Here is a 23,211-nt window from a genome sequence, read left to right as displayed (position 1 = left end):
ATATTCTGGCAAAACAAACTCTAAAATTAAAACGGATAGATCTACAAGTTCCATTAAGCAAAATGGAAGCTAAAGCACACATTAGGAAATATGCGTATTCAGTATGGCAGATACATTGGGATGATACTGAATTAGGCAGACACTTGTATAATATACAAAATCAAGTTGGTTCTGGGAGGAGGGAGAGCAGGAATCGAAGAGAAGGAAGTATTATAACTCGGATGAGAATAGGTCACACAGGACTTAATAGTACACTATATAAGATTGGAAAGCATCCAACTGGGGAATGCACATACTGTTGTCAACAAGAAACAGTTGAGCATGTACTTTTTCATTGTATGAAATATAATAATGAGAGACATCACCTTATTCAGTCACTTAAGATAGCAAAACATCATGACTTTACATTGCCAGGTTTATTAGGGAAAACAGATAGCAAGTTGTATGATGATATTATTACATTTTTGAAAGTAAGTAAATTATACAAAAGAATATAACGTTTTGATTGTTTGTTTGTTTATTTGTTATGTTTTATTTTCCAGTTTGTTTATTTATTTTGATTGGTTTTTTGTTTGTTTGTTTGTTTATTTATATGACGTATACAAATAATATCCTCATCCATACTCCATTCCAGTCGGTGGCGGTAATGCACCAATAAGTTAGGTTGCCAACCGCCAATAAACACCAAAGAAGAAGAAGAAAAAGAACATTAAATATTTTTTTGTGTACTTATTTGCTCACATAGCAAAGTAAAAACGCCACAATAGTGATTTCACAACTTTCAAAAAGAGGGAAAAAATAGAGCGAGATTGATAACGGCAGTGAAAAGAGGGAAATATGTTAATGTTTCCCATCACTCCCACAGACGCTATTACTAAACACCCTCACAGCAGCGGTAACTTGTTTATTGTAACTTGATGCAAAAGTAATATAATACAAAGTATTAGTGTTATAAATGTACATATATTTAAAAAAAAAATGAAAATACAAAAAACGTTACAGGATTTACGATATTGATGACCGCTAAAAGGTGTCATCACAGTCTGAAAAGGGTCTATTATGCACAAGAATTTGATGAATAAGATAAGTAAGTAAACTACTAAAATATTTGATTGAAAATATTCCATATATATACAGTTTTCAGAATTGTATTGAATATAAAAGGAAGCGAGCAAATGTAAGGAGAATTATTAAAAATACGAAGAAGGATTTTTGGAGGAAGTTTTGTAACTGGGAATGGAAACAGAAATTTATCAAATATGGGGAATGATTAAATAATAAATTGGATAAAAAGGGAATATGGTTATCCAATTTTAAGTGATGGAGAAACAATAGCTGTAAGAGATGAGGAGAAAGTAGAAATGCTGGCAAAAAAAAAAATCATAAATCAAACAATATAAGTGAAGAAGGGAAAAGAGGACGGGAAAGTACTTTAGAGCAGTATAAAGAGTTAACACAGAATAAGGTATACACTAATGACCAGTTAAAAATGGCATTTACCAAGACAGAGTTGAACTGACCTCTCAGAAAAACCAAGAAATCAGCACCAGGCATGATCAGATTTGCTATATAATGATAAATCATCTTAGTGAATCATCCAAGGATGTTTTAATAAAAATGTATAATAAATTCTGGGACGAAAGGAAAATTACCACAAAGTTGGAAGGATGCGGTGATAGTTTAAATACGCACACCAGGGAAAAATTGCACAAATCCAGGGAATTATAGACCAATTGCTTTGACATCTAACATCTGTAAAATATTGGAAAAAATGGTTAATGGAAGGTTAATGTATTATGTGGAAAATAAAGAATATCTCTCCAGGTATCAGAGTGGTTTTAGAAGAGGGAGAAATACTATGGATCCAGCAAGTGTGTTTAGAACACAAAATAAGAAAAGCACAAATAAACAGAGAGTAGTGGCTGTCTTTGACATAGAGAAAGCATACATGAGAAGGGCTGTTAATCTAATTATGCAAGTTAGGTCTCAAAGGTCATATGTATAGATGGATCAAGGCTTTTTTATTAGGGAGAGCAATGAAGGTTAGAATAGGATTGAAAATGGAAATCCACAAGGCTGTATTGTAAGCCCTTTATTACTTTCTATAATGATACATTATGTATTTGAGGATTTGGATAATGGGCTGGGGTCTTCACTTTTTGCTGATGATGGGGCAAAAATTGGACGTGAGGTAAAATTAAAATTCTATAATCAAGAACTGGAAAGAGTTAAACATTTTAAGTTTTTAGGGTTGTGGTTTGATGAAAGAGTTAAATGGGCGATGCATATCCAGAAAATAGTGGATAAATGTAAGAAAGTAATAAATATAATGAGGTGTTTAGTTGGCAGGGAATGGGGGGGGGGCGGATAGGATGGCATTAAAGGCCATCTATAATGGGCTGATTAGATCTGGATTCAGGTATTGAGATTGTGTACAGGAGCTATAAACAAACACACCGATTGCAGCACTACAGGTAGAAATGGGAGAAATGTCATTAGAAATGAGACGGATACAGTTATCAGTGAGTTATTGAGCTCATTTACAAGGCCATAGTTAAGAGCATCCTACACTAGAAACGTTAAAGGTCCCATGGCATGACATTTTCATTTTATGAGGTTTTTCAACATTAATATGAGTTCCCCTAGCCTGAATATTGTCCCCAAGTAGCTAGAAATTTTGATCGGTGTAAACCGAGTTCTGGGTGTTTCTCTCTGCCTTTGAGAAACTAGCAGATCTTGAATTTTCCTGTTATGACATCATAACAGGAACGGTTACCTCCCTTTCCTCCGCCCAGAGAATTTAGCACGCCCATGCAAGCGCCATATTTGTTGTCCTCGAGAGATTTTTTTAAATTTTTTTTTATAAAAAACTTTAAAACACATATAGCAAAAATACAATTGCACATTAAATCATTTTTCAAGCATTATTCTCACAAAAATTAAACATTCTTACACCAAAACAATTTGTTTAACATTCACTGTCAACATACAACCTTATAATTTATAATTGTATTTGCAGTCCATTCTCAGTCTTAACTATATACGGATTGTTTTTTAGAAATATCTTTTCAAAAATAGGTACCTTTCTTTCTTCCAGACAGTACATTTCTAAAGCTTTAAAGTACATATTTAACCTTTTATTAAAATACAACCATAAATCCATGCTTCCTTTTCCCTCTCCAGCCATGTTTCTCCTTACCCAAATAGTATATCTAGCAACAGTTAACAACACATTAACAATATTTTGATTTTCACATTTTTCATCAACACCAAATAGGAAAACACAATTCCATTCTTGTTCATCCTCAACTTCACCATATTTGTCCCCCAAGAAGCCTTTTATTAAATTTTAAATTTTTCCTTTAAACGTTTGTAATTCTTTGCATAATACAAACATGTGCAAAATTCCTTCATTTCTTTCATTACACACTTTGCACAATGAATCCTCAGCTATTCCTATTTTGTGCAATTTTAACCTAGTAAAAATTATATTGTATCTTATCTTGATGTCCAGAATTTCCATTTTAACATCCATATACCATTTGGATAGGTTTTTCCATAATCTATCAAAATCAATAAAAACACTTTTCAAAAAATGATTGGCTATTGGTTCTTTAAACACCCTTTTTCTTAAACATTTATAAAAATCCTTAACAGATTTGAAACATAACTTTTCCATATTTTTAAGTCCTCTTACAAGCACTTGCATTGTGTTACCTTCTTTCTCTTCCTCATTCTTCTCTATTTTCTTTAACCATTCTTTTGGTATCGCCTCTTTTACCTGATTATACTGTTGCTTTAAAGTTTTAACATTAAAATCCTCTTTTGTTTCTTCCACACCATCAATAATAGCTTGTAATGGTAAAAAGCCTTCTATCACTTCATATAGAACATCTCTTACTATTTTAAACCCCGCTTCAATCCAAAGTTTAAAATATAATTATTTTCCCTTGTATAAGATGTTTTCATTTAGAAACAATGGCTGGTTTAAAACTTATTCCCTCTTTTCTGGTTTAAAACATACATTGGGTATAAACTCCTTCCATGCTTCCAAAACTTCTTTATAGAACTCCGGGATCCCTTTTAACATATCTTATTTTAATTTCATGCACAAAATATTATTCCCTATTCCCATATTCCCACACTTGTTTAAATAAAAACTCATAGTTTTCTTCCATTCAACCACCATTTCTTCATTAAAAAACTTTTTTACTGTTTTAATTCTGAAACTCTTTTTCTTTATCTCAGGATCTTGCAAACCCAATCCACCATCTCCCACTGCTCCTATTATAGTATTATATGCGATTTTCGCTGGCTTAGAATCCCATATATAATTTAATGCTGCAGTTTTGACCCTTCTAATAATCCATGTGGGCATTGGCACCACGCCTAAAACATACCACATTTTTGACAGTACTAACGCATTAAAAGCCAATATCTTCCCTTTTATTGTTAATTCTCTTCATTTCCAATAATTTAGAATCCTTTCCATTTTCCCAACCACTTCTTCCGACATCAAATCTCTCTCTACTTTTTCATTTTTCCCAATCCAAACCCCTAAAATTTTCAAGTGGTCTTCTTCTTTAAATGAGTAAAACCTTTGCACTTTCTCTCCTTCCTCTCCTATACTCATGAAAACAGTTTTTTGTATATTCCCATTTTTGTATGTCCTCGAGAGATCATGGCTAGTGAACGAGTGAATGCTGGCAGTTTCTCAGTGTTTGGATGTACAAATGAAAACAGAAGTCTTTTTTCAGTTCCTTCTGATCTGTGATCATTGATTTCTGATGTGTAGCTAATTATTCAAGTTCACACAGAACTTTATTATTCGTGTGCGGCTTCTCTCTCTCCCGACAGAACGGTGTTTTCGTGTTTTCTATCCTGTTAGTCAGTGTTTTTGTACGTCCTCGACGCGTCTATCTATTCTAAAATGTGCAAACAGTCTTGAGTTTCTGCTCAACATCAGCAGACTCACATCTCTTTAGAGATAAACCTCACACACGCCGAGGCTCGGGCTTCACTGACCGGTCGGCCTTCAACATCCCTGACCCCCAGTACTTCATCTGGCCCACAGCGGAGGCACCAAACGTGGCGCAAGATTAAGCAGAAGGGGGGTAAGCGTGAGCAAATCCGGGCTAGGCTAGCCAGCTATTCCCACAATAAACTGGATTACATTATGATTACTGCTGTTGTGTCTTTGTTTGTGCTGTGTACTCAATGCGCGTCACTGACGCTTTTCATATGATAGGAAAATATCTAAAAAATAATGCTAAAATGCAAAACAAACACAAAATGCCGTTTTCCACCTCCTTATCAAGGAGCTGCGGGATTATCCAGACCGATTCAAAGTTGAATGTCAGTGGCTCCTTTTGATGCTTTGTTAGCGACTGACTGACAGTATGTCTAGGATCCGCGCGCGCGCGCACACACACGGTTTACAGGGAGTTGGTGTGCTATAATTATAGCTGTGATATTGTAGTATAGTCTCGAGTCAGCACCGATCCATCATTTACTGAAGTTACTAACTTTCTGACATGAGTGACAGTCCCTCCGACTAGAAATAAACGATTTCAGTTTTTCACATCAGTTCTCAGCACGTTTCAGTTCAGTGAACTGTTGTAGTTACTAGAATATACTTCAGGTTATTAGTTTATTTCTAGTCGGAGGGGCTGTCACTCATGTCAGAAAGTTAGTAACTTTAGTAAATTATGGATCAGCGCTGACTCGAGCCGCAAACCGTTTAGAACGATTCAGTCCGATTTGGTGAACTGGTTCGGTTCACTAAAAAGAACCGATTCAAAAGAATGATTTGTTCGCGAACTGGACATCACGGAGACGGAGCGATTGCTAACAAAGTTATTTATAGTAACTACTGAGTTGTGAGAGCACTGTCTGTCAGCGCAAGTTTATTGTGTTTGTATCTGAGAGTTCTGAATAAACACGAGTCCCAGTCACGCCGAGTCCGTCTTCATCATTATTACCAACTTTGTAACACATGCAATGTAGCATTACAGCGAGATGAACGAGTTAGTAAGTGTTGATTATAGCATTATTTCTAGATATGTTCCAATCATATGAAAAGCGTCACTGACGCGCATTGAGTACACAGCGCAAACAAAGACACAACAGCAGTAATCGAATGTAATCCAGTTTATTATGGGAATAGCTGGCTAGCCTAGCCGGATACCCTCACGTTTACCCCCTTCTGCTTAATCTCACGCCGCGTTTGGTGCCTCCGCTGTGGGCCAGGTGCAGTACTGGGGGTCGGGGATGTTGAAGGCCGAGCTTCGGCGTGCGTGAGGTTTATCTCTAAAGAGATGTGAGTCTGCCGATGTTGAGCAGAAACTCATGACTGTATGCACATTTTAGAACAGATAGACGCGACAAGGACGTACAAAAACACTGACTCACAAGATAGAAAACACGAAAACACCGTTCTGTCGGGAGAGAGAGAAGCCGCATTGTGTGCACGAATAATAAATAATTAGCTACACATAAGAAATCACTGATCACAGATCAGAAGGAACTGAAAAAAGACTTCTGTTTTCATTTGTACATCCAAACACTGAGAAACTGTCAGCATTCACTCGTTCACAACCCATGATCTCTCGAGCGTTTGCATGGGCGAGCCAGATTCTCTGGGCGGAGGAAAGGGAGGTAACCGTTCCTGCTTGGACGTCAAACCAGGAGACTTCAGGATTGGCTAGTCTGGCCTGTCATTTTCTCAAAGGCAGAGAAAGACAGCCAGAACTGGGTTTTACACCGATCAACATTTCTATCCACTTGGGGACAATATTCAGGCTAGGGGAACTCATATTAATGTTGAAATACCTCATAAAATGAAAATGTCATGCCATGGGACCTTTAAATATAAATGACCAAACAACCAATTGGCATTCTAACCTAAATTCGACAATATGATAAATGGAGTCAGATAAAGAATATTATAATTAAATCGATTTTGCCCTGCTGAAACACAAACATGCAAACGAAATTCAGTCGCAGCTCGTTACCTTCCTTGGAAGCGGCCTTACAATGGGCCTTACAGTGTTTTTGTCTGCACATATTGGTGTCTGAGTAGATTAAATGGCAGACAAGGAAGCAAAGGAAGCCATTAAAAATAAATACATTCATTTATCAGTTATAGCTGTAGTCCGTAACTTTTTTTTTTTTGTTCAATCTTTACAAAAATTATATAATGAGAATGTACAACATGAATCCATTTTCCAAACCGTGTTTTTGTCTTACCCTGAATCATTATGGTGCACTTATAATAAGTGTTTATATTGGGACTATTTCAGATCGGACTGGTAGGAACCGTGGCGGAGGAGCACAGTCCCTGCGTGACTCGCCATAGACATAAACAGAGAGAAGTAGATCCGGATGCAATGTTCTTCCGCAAGACGCATGCAGTTCTGTTTATTAACCGCTAGAACGCTAAAAGTTACGCCGGACTGCAGCTTTAATCAGAGCAAGAATGAAATCAAGAGTATTATTAAGAAAAGGTTGAAGGAAAGGTGGCAAAAAAATGGATCAGGAGAAGAAAGGTCAATGGTTTTACAGGATTCAAAGGAAAGTGAGAGAGATGAGAAGTGCAGGGAAAAACAGGAGAGATGAGAATATCAAGAATGACATTTGGACACACAAGTCTAAATAGTACACTTTTTAAAATGAGTAAACACGATACATGAAAGTGTGAATTGTGTGAGCAAGAAGAAGCAGTGGAACATGTTATACTGTTAGAAATATGAGACTGAAAGAAGGGCTTTAATACAAAATCTAGCAAAAGTAAAAATTTAGGTTATATTAGGAGATTTTACAAAACAATTTAGGAAATAAATGTTATAATTTTATTTTTTAAATATCTTAAAGTGGCTAATTTGTGGGAGAGGATATAAAAAGGGAGGAAATGTGTCATTTTGATGAACTGATGAGTTTTGGTTCCTTATCGCCTCTGGCTTTTGGCTTGCTCAGTTGGGGACACTAAATATTCAACTACATTACTGATCCGCCTGCATTGACACTTATTGTATGATAATTGAACTGAGCTGGACGATTATATCACTGTTTTCTCCAGAGCGGCTGTCCAGCCAAATCAAATTCTGTTGCATTATTTTCCTGTTACGACTGTAAAGCTGCTTTGAAACAATCTGTATTATAAAGAGAGCTATATAAATAAAGGTGACTTGACGATCTAGTTCTGTTTTACAGTTTTATCTCTATATCTCTATATCTGTACAATTGTTTTATTTCCCTTTATGTTTATAATTACCTTACGGTTTTCTATAATGTCACTTTTTTAATAATTGTGCCGTACTGCTGTATAGAGATGGCATTTTGACCTTTTTGAAACAGAGCCTGACAAGGTTTACACCTTTAATATAAACTAATTTAGTAGAGGTTTATCATCGTGTACATGCATTAACTCAACAGACTTAAGACTCCTCGTGTTCTACCATCACAATTCTGACCCAACATGAAACCGGTTTTGTTCATGGACTAATCAAAAAGAATATACATGTAAACCAACATTTTATACTTTTCCAAAACCATACACATTCATGCCATCCCTGGTGAAAGTTTGGGATTAAATGGGTTAGTTTATCTCACAAGTGTTATAAGCTCTTTAACTGAGAGGATGTGTGGCTCTTAAAAGAGCCTTTGGGGTGGGTAAGGTCAGAGGTCGCCTCACTTTGAGCTAGTGTATTTGGTCACAGCCTTTGTGCCCTCGGACACGGCGTGTTTGGCCAGCTCTCCGGGCAGCAGCAGACGCACGGCGGTCTGGATCTCTCTAGAGGTGATGGTGGAGCGCTTGTTGTAGTGCGCCAGACGCGACGCCTCGCCGCCGATGCGCTCGAAGATGTCGTTGACGAAAGAGTTCATGATGCCCATCGCCTTGGAGGAGATGCCGGTGTCGGGATGGACCTGCTTCAGGACTTTGTACACATAGATAGCGTAGCTCTCCTTCCTGGACTTTCTGCGCTTCTTTCCTCCCTTACCGGCGGTCTTGGTGACGGCCTTCTTGGAGCCTTTCTTCGGCGCGGGCTTTGCTGGTTCAGGCATGATGTCGATGATCAATGTGAGCTCAGCAGCGAGACAGAGGCTTTTATTCACCGACGTATGCTAATTTACTAAGAGAAGCGGGATACTTCTGATTGGCTGCTTTCATAGGCAGAACCCAAAACTCGTATTTCATTGGACCACTCTAAACATCAGGAGAGGAAGGAGGGCCAATCACAGGCTGGTAAATGATAGCCCCGCCTACCGCTTTATGTTTGAAGGACAACCCGCACGAGTCAATTTCCTTTGTTCCTTTCCCGCTCTTTTTTGTTTTAAACGTTTAAAAAGACTATTCTGCAAGATAGTGTAATCTGAAAACTCATTTTAGAATTAAGTAATTTTGTATCAGAAATTCCCTCCCACACAAAAGCCCCTTTCCCACTGACATTTGACCTTTTTTTCTTGATCCTGTAATACTTTACATAACAATAGACACTTATCTTATCTGAATAAAATATTGAAACTGCTATTTTGAATAAAATTAAAATATCTTAAAATAACAGAAATGCCAAATTTTCTTTGCAGAATTTACATACTATTTATGGTTTATTTTTTATTCCAAATGTCCTAAATGTGTTGAAAAAATGCATTTTAATTTGATTCTGCTGAAATGAACGAAATGACTTGGAAAAAAAAGAACTGAACTGATTTTGCTGAACGAGATTCAAATATATAGTATTTAACACTAATTTACTGTGAAAAAAAATTAATTTAAAATAAAAGATAAGAGAAATAATTGATAATGAAAGTTATCTAGATAATCGAGGCAGGAAGTGCTAATGTATCACAACTTTCTGCTCATAATCAGTGTTTAAACAGGAAAGTGCCTCATTCTGTGCAGTTTTGGTGGCTCTTAAAAGAGCCTTTGTGTTTTGCTGCGGGTCTAGGCACGCTCTCCGCGGATGCGGCGGGCCAGCTGGATGTCTTTGGGCATGATGGTGACCCTCTTGGCGTGGATGGCGCACAGGTTGGTGTCCTCAAACAGGCCGACCAGATAAGCCTCGCTGGCCTCCTGCAGGGCCATGACCGCGGAGCTCTGGAAGCGCAGATCCGTCTTAAAGTCCTGAGCGATTTCTCTCACCAGCCGCTGGAAAGGCAGTTTGCGGATCAGCAGCTCAGTGGACTTCTGATAACGGCGGATCTCCCGCAGAGCCACGGTCCCGGGCCTGTAGCGGTGAGGCTTCTTGACGCCGCCGGTGGCCGGAGCGCTCTTACGGGCGGCTTTAGTCGCGAGCTGCTTCCTCGGGGCTTTACCACCGGTGGATTTACGGGCGGTCTGCTTAGTTCTGGCCATTGCTGGAGTTACTTCTCTCTGTCCTGCTTCAGCTGGAAATGATGGTTTACGTCACACGCCTGGTTTTATAGCATTGGACCGCCGCGAGCTCACAGTGACGCGAGGGGCCGAGGCTTGTGATTGGCTAGTGTGTGACGGCTGCGCATGAGTGCTAGCCAATGACTGCGCGTTTCCTCTTTTCAAACACGCGGAGGGTTTCCCGCTCAAGTGGTTTCTGTTGGTCATAATTTATTTTAAAATGTAATTTCAGCTTTATCTCATATTAGGACTTTAAATCATAATTTAGACTTTTTAAATCATAAATTTGACTTTAAATCCATTTTTTTATCTCAGATTTTTTTATGTCCTAATTTTAACTGTTAGTCTCACAATGACTCAGCATGACATGTTTGACTTTGTATCTAATAATAGATGAATTTCAAATCATATTTTCAACATTTTCTCTTAATTATGACATTATGATCATTGAAATAAGCTGATCAGGGGTATAGTTGAATATTTAGTGTCCCCAGAATAACATTAATCAATTTCTATAATTTCTGCATATTGATTTTTATTTCAGATACTCCATTACAATATTCAATGCATTATCAGAGCTTAATAGACATAATTAGATTAATATTATAGATTGGGGGGCAAACAGACATTATGGGGTCATCATGAGATTATAACAAACACGCACAGCTTGTGTCTCTTATTATTGTGTGTCGATGCTAAACAATCACTTTGGACGGGTTTGATAAATATATTCCACACTCAGTCAAATGACCTTAGTGTTTATAAACATCACCAAAGAGAAGCTCTTTATCAGATAAAGTGTGTGGCTCTTAAAAGAGCCGTTGTGTGTTACTCGAGGGGGTTTATTTGGATTTGGCGGCCTTCTCGGTCTTCTTGGGCAGCAGCACCGCCTGGATGTTGGGCAGCACGCCGCCCTGAGCGATGGTCACTCCGCCCAGAAGTTTGTTCAGCTCCTCGTCGTTGCGCACCGCCAGCTGCAGGTGACGGGGGATGATGCGGGTCTTCTTGTTGTCCCGAGCGGCGTTTCCAGCCAGCTCCAGGATCTCAGCGGTGAGATACTCGAGCACAGCGGCCAGATAAACCGGAGCACCGGCACCGACGCGCTGAGCGTAGTTTCCTTTGCGGAGAAGCCTGTGGACACGGCCGACGGGGAACTGCAGTCCCGCCCTGGAGGAGCGAGTCTTAGCCTTTGCTCGGGCTTTGCCGCCGGTTTTACCTCTTCCACTCATTATTAAAAACACTGACAGAGATATTCTGTTATAAATCAAAAGAGAATGAATTTCGTGTCTCCACACACTGTCTTTATACGAGAGTGCCAGTCGCTCATTGGTTTAGAGTCTGAAGAGATTTCAACCAATCACTGAACTTTCCTCCAAAGCCCAACCCCCCTTTCAAGCGGGATTCCGGGTTTCTCAGAGCGGAAGTCGTCATAGTTGGGTTAAATATTATAGCTGTGAATGAGAGAATACATTAAATATATCAGGGACAAAATGTTTTGCATCCTGTCAAAAGTGTATTGAAAGAGTGCTGGGAACATAATGAAACAAACTTTGTAAGTTTTGGGTGGATAGGTGATGCAAAGGCTAGGAATATAGGTTTATGTCAATTACAGTACAGCAATACAGTGTCAATATCCTCCATCCCTCCATGGTTATTCCCCTCCCCTGCTGTTGACCTCAATATAAAGCAGGAAATAAATAATACATCTAAACAAACTCCAGTGTGTCATATAGTGAGGAATTATTTTGAGATGCATTTCCAAGATTCAGTGGTTTTATTTACAGATGGATCAAAAGATCCGGATACAGGATATGCAGGGGCAGCTGTATATATTCCAACATATGATTTTTATATCAAGAAAAGAGTTACCAATCATTTGTCAGTTTATACAACAGAGTTATTAGCAATATTATTGGCCTTGCAGTGGTTAGAGGAGAAAGAACTAAATAACACAGTCATTGCATCTGATAGGTATTCTGCACTGGAAAGTATAAAGTCTGGCAGGTCATCTTTTAGAATGGACATAATTAATGAAATTTTCCATAAGGTATATAATTTGAAGGTTAAAGGCAAAGAAATACAATTCATTTGGGTTCCTGCTCATGTTGGTGTGGAAGGGAATGAGAAGGTGGATATTCTGGCAAAACAAACTCTAAAATTAAAACGGATAGATCTACAAGTTCCATTAAGCAAAATGGAAGCTAAAGCACACATTAGGAAATATGCGTATTCAGTATGGCAGATACATTGGGATGATACTGAATTAGGCAGACACTTGTATAATATACAAAATCAAGTTGGTTCTGGGAGGAGGGAGAGCAGGAATCGAAGAGAAGGAAGTATTATAACTCGGATGAGAATAGGTCACACAGGACTTAATAGTACACTATATAAGATTGGAAAGCATCCAACTGGGGAATGCACATACTGTTGTCAACAAGAAACAGTTGAGCATGTACTTTTTCATTGTATGAAATATAATAATGAGAGACATCACCTTATTCAGTCACTTAAGATAGCAAAACATCATGACTTTACATTGCCAGGTTTATTAGGGAAAACAGATAGCAAGTTGTATGATGATATTATTACATTTTTGAAAGTAAGTAAATTATACAAAAGAATATAACGTTTTGATTGTTTGTTTGTTTATTTGTTATGTTTTATTTTCCAGTTTGTTTATTTATTTTGATTGGTTTTTTGTTTGTTTGTTTGTTTATTTATATGACGTATACAAATAATATCCTTATCCATACTCCATTCCAGTCGGTGGCGGTAATGCACCAATAAGTTAGGTTGCCAACCGCCAATAAACACCAAAGAAGAAGAAGAAAAAGAACATTAAATATTTTTTTGTGTACTTATTTGCTCACATAGCAAAGTAAAAACGCCACAATAGTGATTTCACAACTTTCAAAAAGAGGGAAAAAATAGAGCGAGATTGATAACGGCAGTGAAAAGAGGGAAATATGTTAATGTTTCCCATCACTCCCACAGACGCTATTACTAAACACCCTCACAGCAGCGGTAACTTGTTTATTGTAACTTGATGCAAAAGTAATATAATACAAAGTATTAGTGTTATAAATGTACATATATTAAAAAAAAAAATGAAAATACAAAAAACGTTACAGGATTTACGATATTGATGACCGCTAAAAGGTGTCATCACAGTCTGAAAAGGGTCTATTATGCACAAGAATTTGATGAATAAGATAAGTAAGTAAACTACTAAAATATTTGATTGAAAATATTCCATATATATACAGTTTTCAGAATTGTATTGAATATAAAAGGAAGCGAGCAAATGTAAGGAGAATTATTAAAAATACGAAGAAGGATTTTTGGAGGAAGTTTTGTAACTGGGAATGGAAACAGAAATTGATCAAATATGGGGAATGATTAAATAATAAATTGGATAAAAAGGGAATATGGTTATCCAATTTTAAGTGATGGAGAAACAATAGCTGTAAGAGATGAGGAGAAAGTAGAAATGCTGGCAAAAAAAAAATCATAAATCAAACAATATAAGTGAAGAAGGGAAAAGAGGACGGGAAAGAATGTTAGAGCAGTATAAAGAGTTAACACAGAATAAGGTATACACTAATGACCAGTTAAAAATGGCATTTACCAAGACAGAGTTGAACGGACCTCTCAGAAAAACCAAGAAATCAGCACCAGGCATGATCAGATTTGCTATATAATGATAAATCATCTTAGTGAATCATCCAAGGATGTTTTAATAAAAATGTATAATAAATTCTGGGACGAAAGGAAAATTACCACAAAGTTGGAAGGATGCGGTGATAGTTTAAATACGCACACCAGGGAAAGATTGTACAAATCCAGGGAATTACAGACCAATTGCTTTAACATCTAACATCTGTAAAATAATGGAAAAAATGGTTAATGGAAGGTTAATGTATTATGTGGAAAATAAAGAATATCTCTCCAGGTATCAGAGTGGTTTTAGAAGAGGGAGAAATACTATGGATCCAGCAAGTGTGTTTAGAACACAAAATAAGAAAAGCACAAATAAACAGAGAGTAGTGGCTGTCTTTGACATAGAGAAAGCATACACGAGAAGGGCTGTTAATCTAATTATGCAAGTTAGGTCTCAAAGGTCATATGTATAGATGGATCAAGGCTTTTTTATTAGGGAGAGCAACGAAGGTTAGAATAGGATTGAAAATGAAAATCCACAAGGCTGTATTGTAAGCCCTTTATTACTTTCTATAATGATACATTATGTATTTGAGGATTTGGATAATGGGCTGGGTTCTTCACATTTTGCTGATGATGGGGCAAAAATTGGACGTGAGGTAAAATTAAAATTCTATAATCAAGAACTGGAAAGAGTTCAACATCTTAAGTTTTTAGGGTTGTGGTTTGATGAAAGAGTTAAATGGGCGATGCATATCCAGAAAATAGTGGATAAATGTAAGAAAGTAATAAATATAATGAGGTGTTTAGTTGGCAGTGAATGGGGGGGGCGGATAGGATGGCATTAAAGGCCATCTATAATGGGCTGATTAGATCTGGATTCAGGTATTGAGATTATGTACAGGAGCTATAAACAAACACACCGATTGCAGCACTACAGGTAGAAATGGGAGAAATGTCATTAGAAATGAGACGGATACAGTTATCAGTGAGTTATTGAGCTCATTTACAAGGCCATAGTCAAGGGCATCCTACACTAGAAACGTTAAAGGTCCCATGGCATGACATTTTCATTTTATGAGGTTTTTCAACATTAATATGAGTTCCCCTAGCCTGAATATTGTCCCCAAGTAGCTAGAAATTTTGATCGGTGTAAACCGAGTTCTGGGTGTTTCTCTCTGCCTTTGAGAAACTAGCAGATCTTGAATTTTCCTGTTATGACATCATAACAGGAACGGTTACCTCCCTTTCCTCCGCCCAGAGAATTTAGCACGCCCATGCAAGCGCCATATTGGTTGTCCTCGAGAGATTTTTTTTTATTTTTTTTTATAAAAAACTTTAAAACACATATAGCAAAAATACAATTGCACATTAAATCATTTTTCAAGCATTATTCTCACAAAAATTAAACATTCTTACACCAAAACAATTTGTTTAACATTCACTGTCAACATACAACCTTATAATTTATAATTGTATTTGCAGTCCATTCTCAGTCTTAACTATATACGGATTGTTTTTTAGAAATATCTTTTCAAAAATAGGTACCTTTCTTTCTTCCAGACAGTACATTTCTAAAGCTTTAAAGTACATATTTAACCTTTTATTAAAATACAACCATAAATCCATGCTTCCTTTTCCCTCTCCAGCCATGTTTCTCCTTACCCAAATAGTATATCTAGCAACAGTTAACAACACATTAACAATATTTTGATTTTCACATTTTTCATCAACACCAAATAGGAAAACACAATTCCATTCTTGTTCATCCTCAACTTCACCATATTTGTCCCCCAAGAAGCCTTTTATTAAATTTTTAATTTTTCCTTTAAACGTTTGTAATTCTTTGCATAATACAAACATGTGCAAAATTCCTTCATTTCTTTCATTACACACTTTGCACAATGAATCCTCAGCTATTCCTATTTTGTGCAATTTTAACCTAGTAAAAATTATATTGTATCTTATCTTGATGTCCAGAATTTCCATTTTAACATCCATATACCATTTGGATAGGTTTTTCCATAATCTATTTTCATCAAAATCAATAAAAACACTTTTCAAAAAATGATTAGCTATTGGTTCTTTAAACACCCTTTTTCTTAAACATTTATAAAAATCCTTAACAGATTTGAAACATAACTTTTCCATATTTTTAAGTCCTCTTACAAGCACTTGCATTGTGTTACCTTCTTTCTCTTCCTCATTCTTCTCTATTTTCTTTAACCATTCTTTTGGTATCGCCTCTTTTACCTGATCATACTGTTGCTTTAAAGTTTTAACATTAAAATCCTCTTTTGTTTCTTCCACACCATCAATAATAGCTTGTAATGGTAAAAAGCCTTCTATCACTTCATATAGAACATCTCTTACTATTTTAAACCCCGCTTCAATCCAAAGTTTAAAATATAATTATTTTCCCTTGTATAAGATGTTTTCATTTAGAAACAATGGCTGGTTTAAAACTTATTCCCTCTTTTCTGGTTTAAAACATACATTGGGTATAAACTCCTTCCATGCTTCCAAAACTTCTTTATAGAACTCCGGGATCCCTTTTAACATATCTTATTTTAATTTCATGCACAAAATATTATTCCCTATTCCCATATTCCCACACTTGTTTAAATAAAAACTCATAGTTTTCTTCCATTCAACCACCATTTCTTAATTAAAAAACTTTTTTACTGTTTTAATTCTGAAACTCTTTTTCTTTATCTCAGGATCTTGCAAACCCAATCCACCATCTCCCACTGCTCCTATTATAGTATTATATGCGATTTTCGCTGGCTTAGAATCCCATATATAATTTAATGCTGCAGTTTTGACCCTTCTAATAATCCATGTGGGCATTGGCACCACGCCTAAAACATACCACATTTTTGACAGTACTAACGCATTAAAAGCCAATATCTTCCCTTTTATTGTTAATTCTCTTCATTTCCAATAATTTAGAATCCTTTCCATTTTCCCAACCACTTCTTCCGACATCAAATCTCTCTCTACTTTTTCATTTTTCCCAATCCAAACCCCTAAAATTTTCAAGTGGTCTTCTTCTTTAAATGAGTAAAACCTTTGCACTTTCTCTACTTCCTCTCCTATACTCATGAAAACAGTTTTTTGTATATTCCCATTTTTGTATGTCCTCGAGAGATCATGGCTAGTGAACGAGTGAATGCTGGCAGTTTCTCAGTGTTTGGATGTACAAATGAAAACAGAAGTCTTTTTTCAGTTCCTTCTGATCTGTGATCATTGATTTCTGATGTGTAGCTAATTATTCAAGTTCACACAGAACTTTATTATTCGTGTGCGGCTTCTTTCTCTCCCGACAGAACGGTGTTTTCGTGTTTTCTATCCTGTTAGTCAGTGTTTTTGTACGTCCTCGACGCGTCTATCTGTTCTAAAATGTGCAAACAGTCTTGAGTTTCTGCTCAACATCAGCAGACTCACATCTCTTTAGAGATAAACCTCACACACGCCGAGGCTCGGGCTTCACTGACCGGTCGGCCTTCAACATCCCTGACCCCCAGTACTTCATCTGGCCCACAGCGGAGGCACCAAACGTGCCGCAAGATTAAGCAGAAGGGGGTTAAGCGTGAGCATATCCGGGCTAGGCTAGCCAGCTATTCCCACAATAAACTGGATTACATTACGATTACTGCTGTTGTGTCTTTGTTTGTGCTGTGTACTCAATGCGCGTCACTGACGCTTTTCATATGATAGGAAAATATCTAAAAAATAATGCTAAAATGCAAAACAAACACAAAATGCCGTTTTCCACCTCCTTATCAAGGAGCTGCGGGATTATCCAGACCGATTCAAAGTTGAATGTCAGTGGCTCCTTTTGATGCTTTGTTAGCGACTGACTGACAGTATGTCTAGGATCCGCGCGCGCGCGCACACACACGGTTTACAGGGAGTTGGTGTGCTATAATTATAGCTGTGATATTGTAGTATAGTCTCGAGTCAGCACCGATCCATCATTTACTGAAGTTACTAACTTTCTGACATGAGTGACAGTCCCTCCGACTAGAAATAAACGATTTCAGTTTTTCACATCAGTTCTCAGCACGTTTCAGTTCAGTGAACTGTTGTAGTTACTAGAATATACTTCAGGTTATTAGTTTATTTCTAGTCGGAGGGGCTGTCACTCATGTCAGAAAGTTAGTAACTTTAGTAAATTATGGATCAGCGCTGACTCGAGCCGCAAACCGTTTAGAACGATTCAGTCCGATTTGGTGAACTGGTTCGGTTCACTAAAAAGAACCGATTCAAAAGAATGATTTGTTCGCGAACTGGACATCACGGAGACGGAGCGATTGCTAACAAAGTTATTTATAGTAACTACTGAGTTGTGAGAGCGCTGTCTGTCAGAGCGAGTTTATTGTGTTTGTATCTGAGAGTTCTGAATAAACACGAGTCCCAGTCACACAGAGTCCGTCTTCATCATTATTCTACCAACTTTGTAACACATGCAATGTAGCATTACAGCGAGATGAACGAGTTAGTAAGTGTTGATTATAGCATTATTTCTAGATATGTTCCAATCATATGAAAAGCGTCACTGACGCGCATTGAGTACACAGCGCAAACAAAGACACAACAGCAGTAATCGAATGTAATCCAGTTTATTATGGGAATAGCTGGCTAGCCTAGCCGGATACCCTCACGCTTACCCCCTTCTGCTTAATCTCACGCCGCGATTGGTGCCTCCGCTGTGGGCCAGATGCAGTACTGGGGGTCGGGGATGTTGAAGGCCGAGCCTCGGCGTGCGTGATGTTTATCTCTAAAGAGATGTGAGTCTGCCGATGTTGAGCAGAAATTCATGACTGTATGCACATTTTAGAACAGATAGACGCGACAAGGACGTACAAAAACACTGACTCACAAGATAGAAAACACGAAAACACTGTTCTGTCGGGAGAGAGAGAAGCCGCATTGTGTGCACGAATAATAAATAATTAGCTACACATCAGAAATCACTGATCACAGATCAGAAGGAACTGAAGAAAGACTTCTGTTTTCATTTGTACACCCAAACACTGAGAAACTGCCAGCATTCACTCGTTCACAACCCATGATCTCTCGAGCGTTTGCTTGGGCGTGCCAGATTCTCTGGGCGGAGGAAAGGGAGGTAACCGTTCCTGCTTGGACGTCAAACCAGGAGACTTCAGGATTGGCTAGTCTGGCCTGTCATTTTCTCAAAGGCAGAGAAAGACAGCCAGAACTGGGTTTTACACCGATCAACATTTCTATCCACTTGGGGACAATATTCAGGCTAGGGGAACTCATATTAATGTTGAAATACCTCATAAAATGAAAATGTCATGCCATGGGACCTTTAAATATAAATGACCAAACAACCAATTGGCATTCTAACCTAAATTCGACAATATGATAAATGGAGTCAGATAAAGAATATTATAATTAAATCGATTTTGCCCTGCTGAAACACAAACATGCAAACGAAATTCAGTCGCAGCTCGTTACCTTCCTTGGAAGCGGCCTTACAATGGGCCTTACAGTGTTTTTGTCTGCACATATTGGTGTCTGAGTAGATTAAATGGCAGACAAGGAAGCAAAGGAAGCCATTAAAAATAAATACATTCATTTATCAGTTATAGCTGTAGTCCTTTTTTTTTTTTGTTCAATCTTTACAAAAATTATATAATGAGAATGTACAACATGAATCCATTTTCCAAACCGTGTTTTTGTCTTACCCTGAATCATTATGGTGCACTTATAATAAGTGTTTATATTGGGACTATTTCAGATCGGACTGGTAGGAACCGTGGCGGAGGAGCACAGTCCCTGCGTGACTCGCCATAGACATAAACAGAGAGAAGTAGCTCCGGCTGCAATGTTCTTCCGCAAGACGCATGCAGTTCTGTTTATTAACCGCTAGAACGCTAAAAGTTACGCCGGACTGCAGCTTTAATCAGAGCAAGAATGAAATCAAGAGTATTATTAAGAAAAGGTTGAAGGAAAGGTGGCAAAAAAATGGATCAGGAGAAGAAAGGTCAATGGTTTTACAGGATTCAAAGGAAAGTGAGAGAGATGAGAAGTGCAGGGAAAAACAGGAGAGATGAGAATATCAAGAATGACATTTGGACACACAAGTCTAAATAGTACACTTTATAAAATGAGTAAAAACGATACAGGAAAGTGTGAATTGTGTGAGCAAGAAGAAGCAGTGGAACATGTTATACTGTCAGAAATATGAGACTAAAAGAAGGGCTTTAATACAAAATCTAGCAAAAGTAAAAATGTAGGTTAGTTGGGGACACTAAATATTCAACTACATTACTGATCCGCTTGCATTGACACTTATTGTATGATAATTGAACTGAGCTGGACGATTATATCACTGTTTTCTCCAGAGCGGCTGTCCAGCCAAATCAAATTCTGTTGCATTATTTTCCTGTTCCGACTGTAAAGCTGCTTTGAAACAATCTGTATTATAAAGAGAGCTATATAAATAAAGGTGACTTAACAATCTAGTTCTGTTTTACAGTTTTATCTCTATAGCTGTACAATTGTTTCATTTCCCTTTATGTTTATAATTACCTTACGGTTTTCTATAATGTCACTTTTTTAATAATTGTGCCGTACTGCTGTATAGAGATGGCATTTTGACCTTTTTGAAACAGAGCCTGACAAGGTTTACACCTTTAATATAAACTAATTTACTAGAGGTTTATCTTAATGCACAAGTGTTATAAGCTCTTTAACTGAGAGGATGTGTGGCTCTTAAAAGAGCCTTTGGGGTGTGTAAGGTCAGAGGTCGCCTCACTTTGAGCTGGTGTATTTGGTCACAGCCTTTGTGCCCTCGGACACGGCGTGTTTGGCCAGCTCTCCGGGCAGCAGCAGACGCACGGCGGTCTGGATCTCTCTAGAGGTGATGGTGGAGCGCTTGTTGTAGTGCGCCAGACGCGACGCCTCGCCGCCGATGCGCTCGAAGATGTCGTTGACGAAAGAGTTCATGATGCCCATCGCCTTGGAGGAGATGCCGGTGTCGGGATGGACCTGCTTCAGGACTTTGTACACATAGATAGCGTAGCTCTCCTTCCTGGACTTTCTGCGCTTCTATCCTCCCTTACCGGCGGTCTTGGTGACGGCCTTCTTGGAGCCTTTCTTCGGCGCGGGCTTTGCTGGTTCAGGCATGATGTCGAAGATCAATGTGAGCTCAGGAGCGAGACAGAGGCTTTTATTCACCGCTGTATGCTAATTTACTAAGAGCTGCGCTTTCTGATGATTGGCTGTTTTCATAGGCTGAACCCATAAACTCATATTCCATTGGTCAACTCAAAGCAACATGAAAGGAACGAGGGCCAATCACGGGCAGGCAAATATAAGCCCCGCCTACCGCTTTATGTTTGAAGGAAACCCACTCGATCTTGTTTCCTTTGTTCATGTCCCGCTCTTTTTGCTTTAATAAAAGTTTGAAAAGACTAATATTCTGTAGATAGCAAACAGACGTCGTTTCAACGTTGATTTTTGGTTGTAAAGGTCAGTATCAGTCGTCGATCAAATTTCAATGTTGAATCAACGTTCACTATTTGGTCGGTACATCAGAACGTTATTATGTTGAAAATATAACGTCGATTCCACGTTGAAATTATGTTGATTCATCAACGATATGGCCGACGCATATGGTCAAAATCACAACGTCTAATATATGTTGAAACTTGGTTAGAGGAATGACATGGCCTGAACTAAATTCGACGGAAATGGGATGTACATGTATTTTAATTCATTATGGGGGGAAAGTAAGTACCTTCACAAATGTATAGAAGTCGCTGATATTAAAAGGGGCAGTCTTTGAAGTTTCCGGGTTTTTTTTCCGATGCTAGTATTACAATTACTAAATGAAAACATGGAAAGCGAAAGATCGGTGCGTAAATGCCCAGCTAACAATGACCTGGCGGTCCACCAGCTTTTTTTGGGCGGCACAAAGTCAGCTGTAAAAATTACAACTGCATTAAACAATGTTATGAGATTGTTTTAAATATTTTTTATGGTGGCAAGCCGATTGTCGGTCACTGTCTGTTGTGACACCTTTATTTTATAAAAGTACATTTATTTTATATGTATATTTTTTTAATTTATTTTTTACAGTTAAAAAGAATCTGAAAGCACTTAATAAAAAATAGTGAGACTGTCTTAATATTGCTAGTCATATAACCAAGCAAAGCATTTGTATAGAAAAATACTGTCTGCATGCAATCACATGAAATAATTAGGTTGAGTGTTCCTAAACAAAATAATACAAAATATTAAACTAATATATTATAAAACTAATATAAAAGTGCCACTTTTTCTCACTATCAAGTGCAGGGGTGGCTTTTGCACCTATGAATTACATATAAATTAATTTTAAATTCATGATTTAATATTAATGAGGTTTGTATGTATGTAATGTTTTAATTCTAATGTATTTATGTAAATGATGCGTGACTGTGACTTTATTGCGCGTGCGCGTTGAACATTCGAATCACTGGAGCGGGAGAGTTGCCGTGGAAACGGGGATACGACTCAACTGACAAGCAGCACAACTCCTTCTGTCGCTGTTGTTTTCACTACTTTCAGGTGAGTTTAGTCTCTAAAATCACACAAATAATACACACAACTGTTCCTGACACCTTCTTACGTGAAATTGACACACTTCTGTTGAATATTTACTTTAAATGGTTTAGTGTCTTCGGAAAAAGACCGTTAGCATCTCGGCTAACTATCGATTGAGCTCTTGTTTATGAAAGTTTGAGCTTTTAATCAAATCTTTATGTGAAAATGAGAGGGTTTGATCGTTTTGTAAAGGTTTTGCTGGCAATTTGTCAACGGTATGTGTCAAAAACCTAAAAGTATAAACTGTAACGTTAATCGGTGACGTCAAATACATGGAGCGTGAAAATTAGCTGCAAATTGGTAAACAAAAATTGTAAAAAAATGTTCTGTGATTTTAGGAGGGACAAAATAACCCCTCTACAACAGAGTTGAAGATCCTAAGATCCCAACATTCCTGAAGGAAGCTCCTGACAGAGAAACAGGTGAACTGAGGAAGTTCATTAATAGGGTTGGGAACCGAGAACCGGTTCTTATTCAGAACCGAAACTGATTTTTGAAAAATACCAGAACCGCGCGAAATTCCTAAGTTTCGGTTCCGAAAACGGTTCTGGTGC

General features: G+C 37.7%; 3 protein-coding genes and 1 pseudogene across 4 annotated transcripts; all 4 read right to left on the bottom strand.

The window, feature by feature from the left end:
• Positions 1 to 8,688: 8,688 nt before the first annotated feature.
• On the bottom strand, positions 8,689 to 9,063 carry LOC307121860 (histone H2B-like; the record flags this gene model as incomplete). The annotated part of the gene is made up of 1 exon (XM_079809617.1): positions 8,689 to 9,063. One exon carries the CDS (start codon positions 9,061 to 9,063, stop codon positions 8,689 to 8,691), a length of 375 nt encoding a protein of 124 aa, XP_079665743.1.
• An 880-nt stretch (positions 9,064 to 9,943) lies between these two features.
• On the bottom strand, positions 9,944 to 10,354 carry LOC307121849 (histone H3.2; the record flags this gene model as incomplete). The annotated part of the gene is made up of 1 exon (XM_079809607.1): positions 9,944 to 10,354. The coding sequence occupies one exon, from the start codon at positions 10,352 to 10,354 to the stop codon at positions 9,944 to 9,946; it is 411 nt and encodes a 136-aa protein (XP_079665733.1).
• Positions 10,355 to 11,214: 860 nt separating this feature from the next.
• On the bottom strand, positions 11,215 to 11,601 carry LOC307121854 (histone H2A; the record flags this gene model as incomplete). Its single annotated transcript, XM_079809612.1, has 1 exon — positions 11,215 to 11,601. The coding sequence occupies one exon, from the start codon at positions 11,599 to 11,601 to the stop codon at positions 11,215 to 11,217; it is 387 nt and encodes a 128-aa protein (XP_079665738.1).
• A 9,220-nt stretch (positions 11,602 to 20,821) lies between these two features.
• LOC307121859 (histone H2B-like) lies at positions 20,822 to 21,196 on the bottom strand (annotated as a pseudogene). Its single transcript has one exon. The product of its transcript is annotated as a histone H2B-like (transcript).
• Between the last annotated feature and the right edge of the window lie 2,015 nt (positions 21,197 to 23,211).

This window comes from Gobio gobio (assembly GCF_949357685.1).
Source record: "Gobio gobio genome assembly, chromosome: 25".
NCBI lineage: Eukaryota > Metazoa > Chordata > Actinopteri > Cypriniformes > Gobionidae > Gobio > Gobio gobio.
This window is presented reverse-complemented; position numbering and strand designations above follow the sequence as displayed.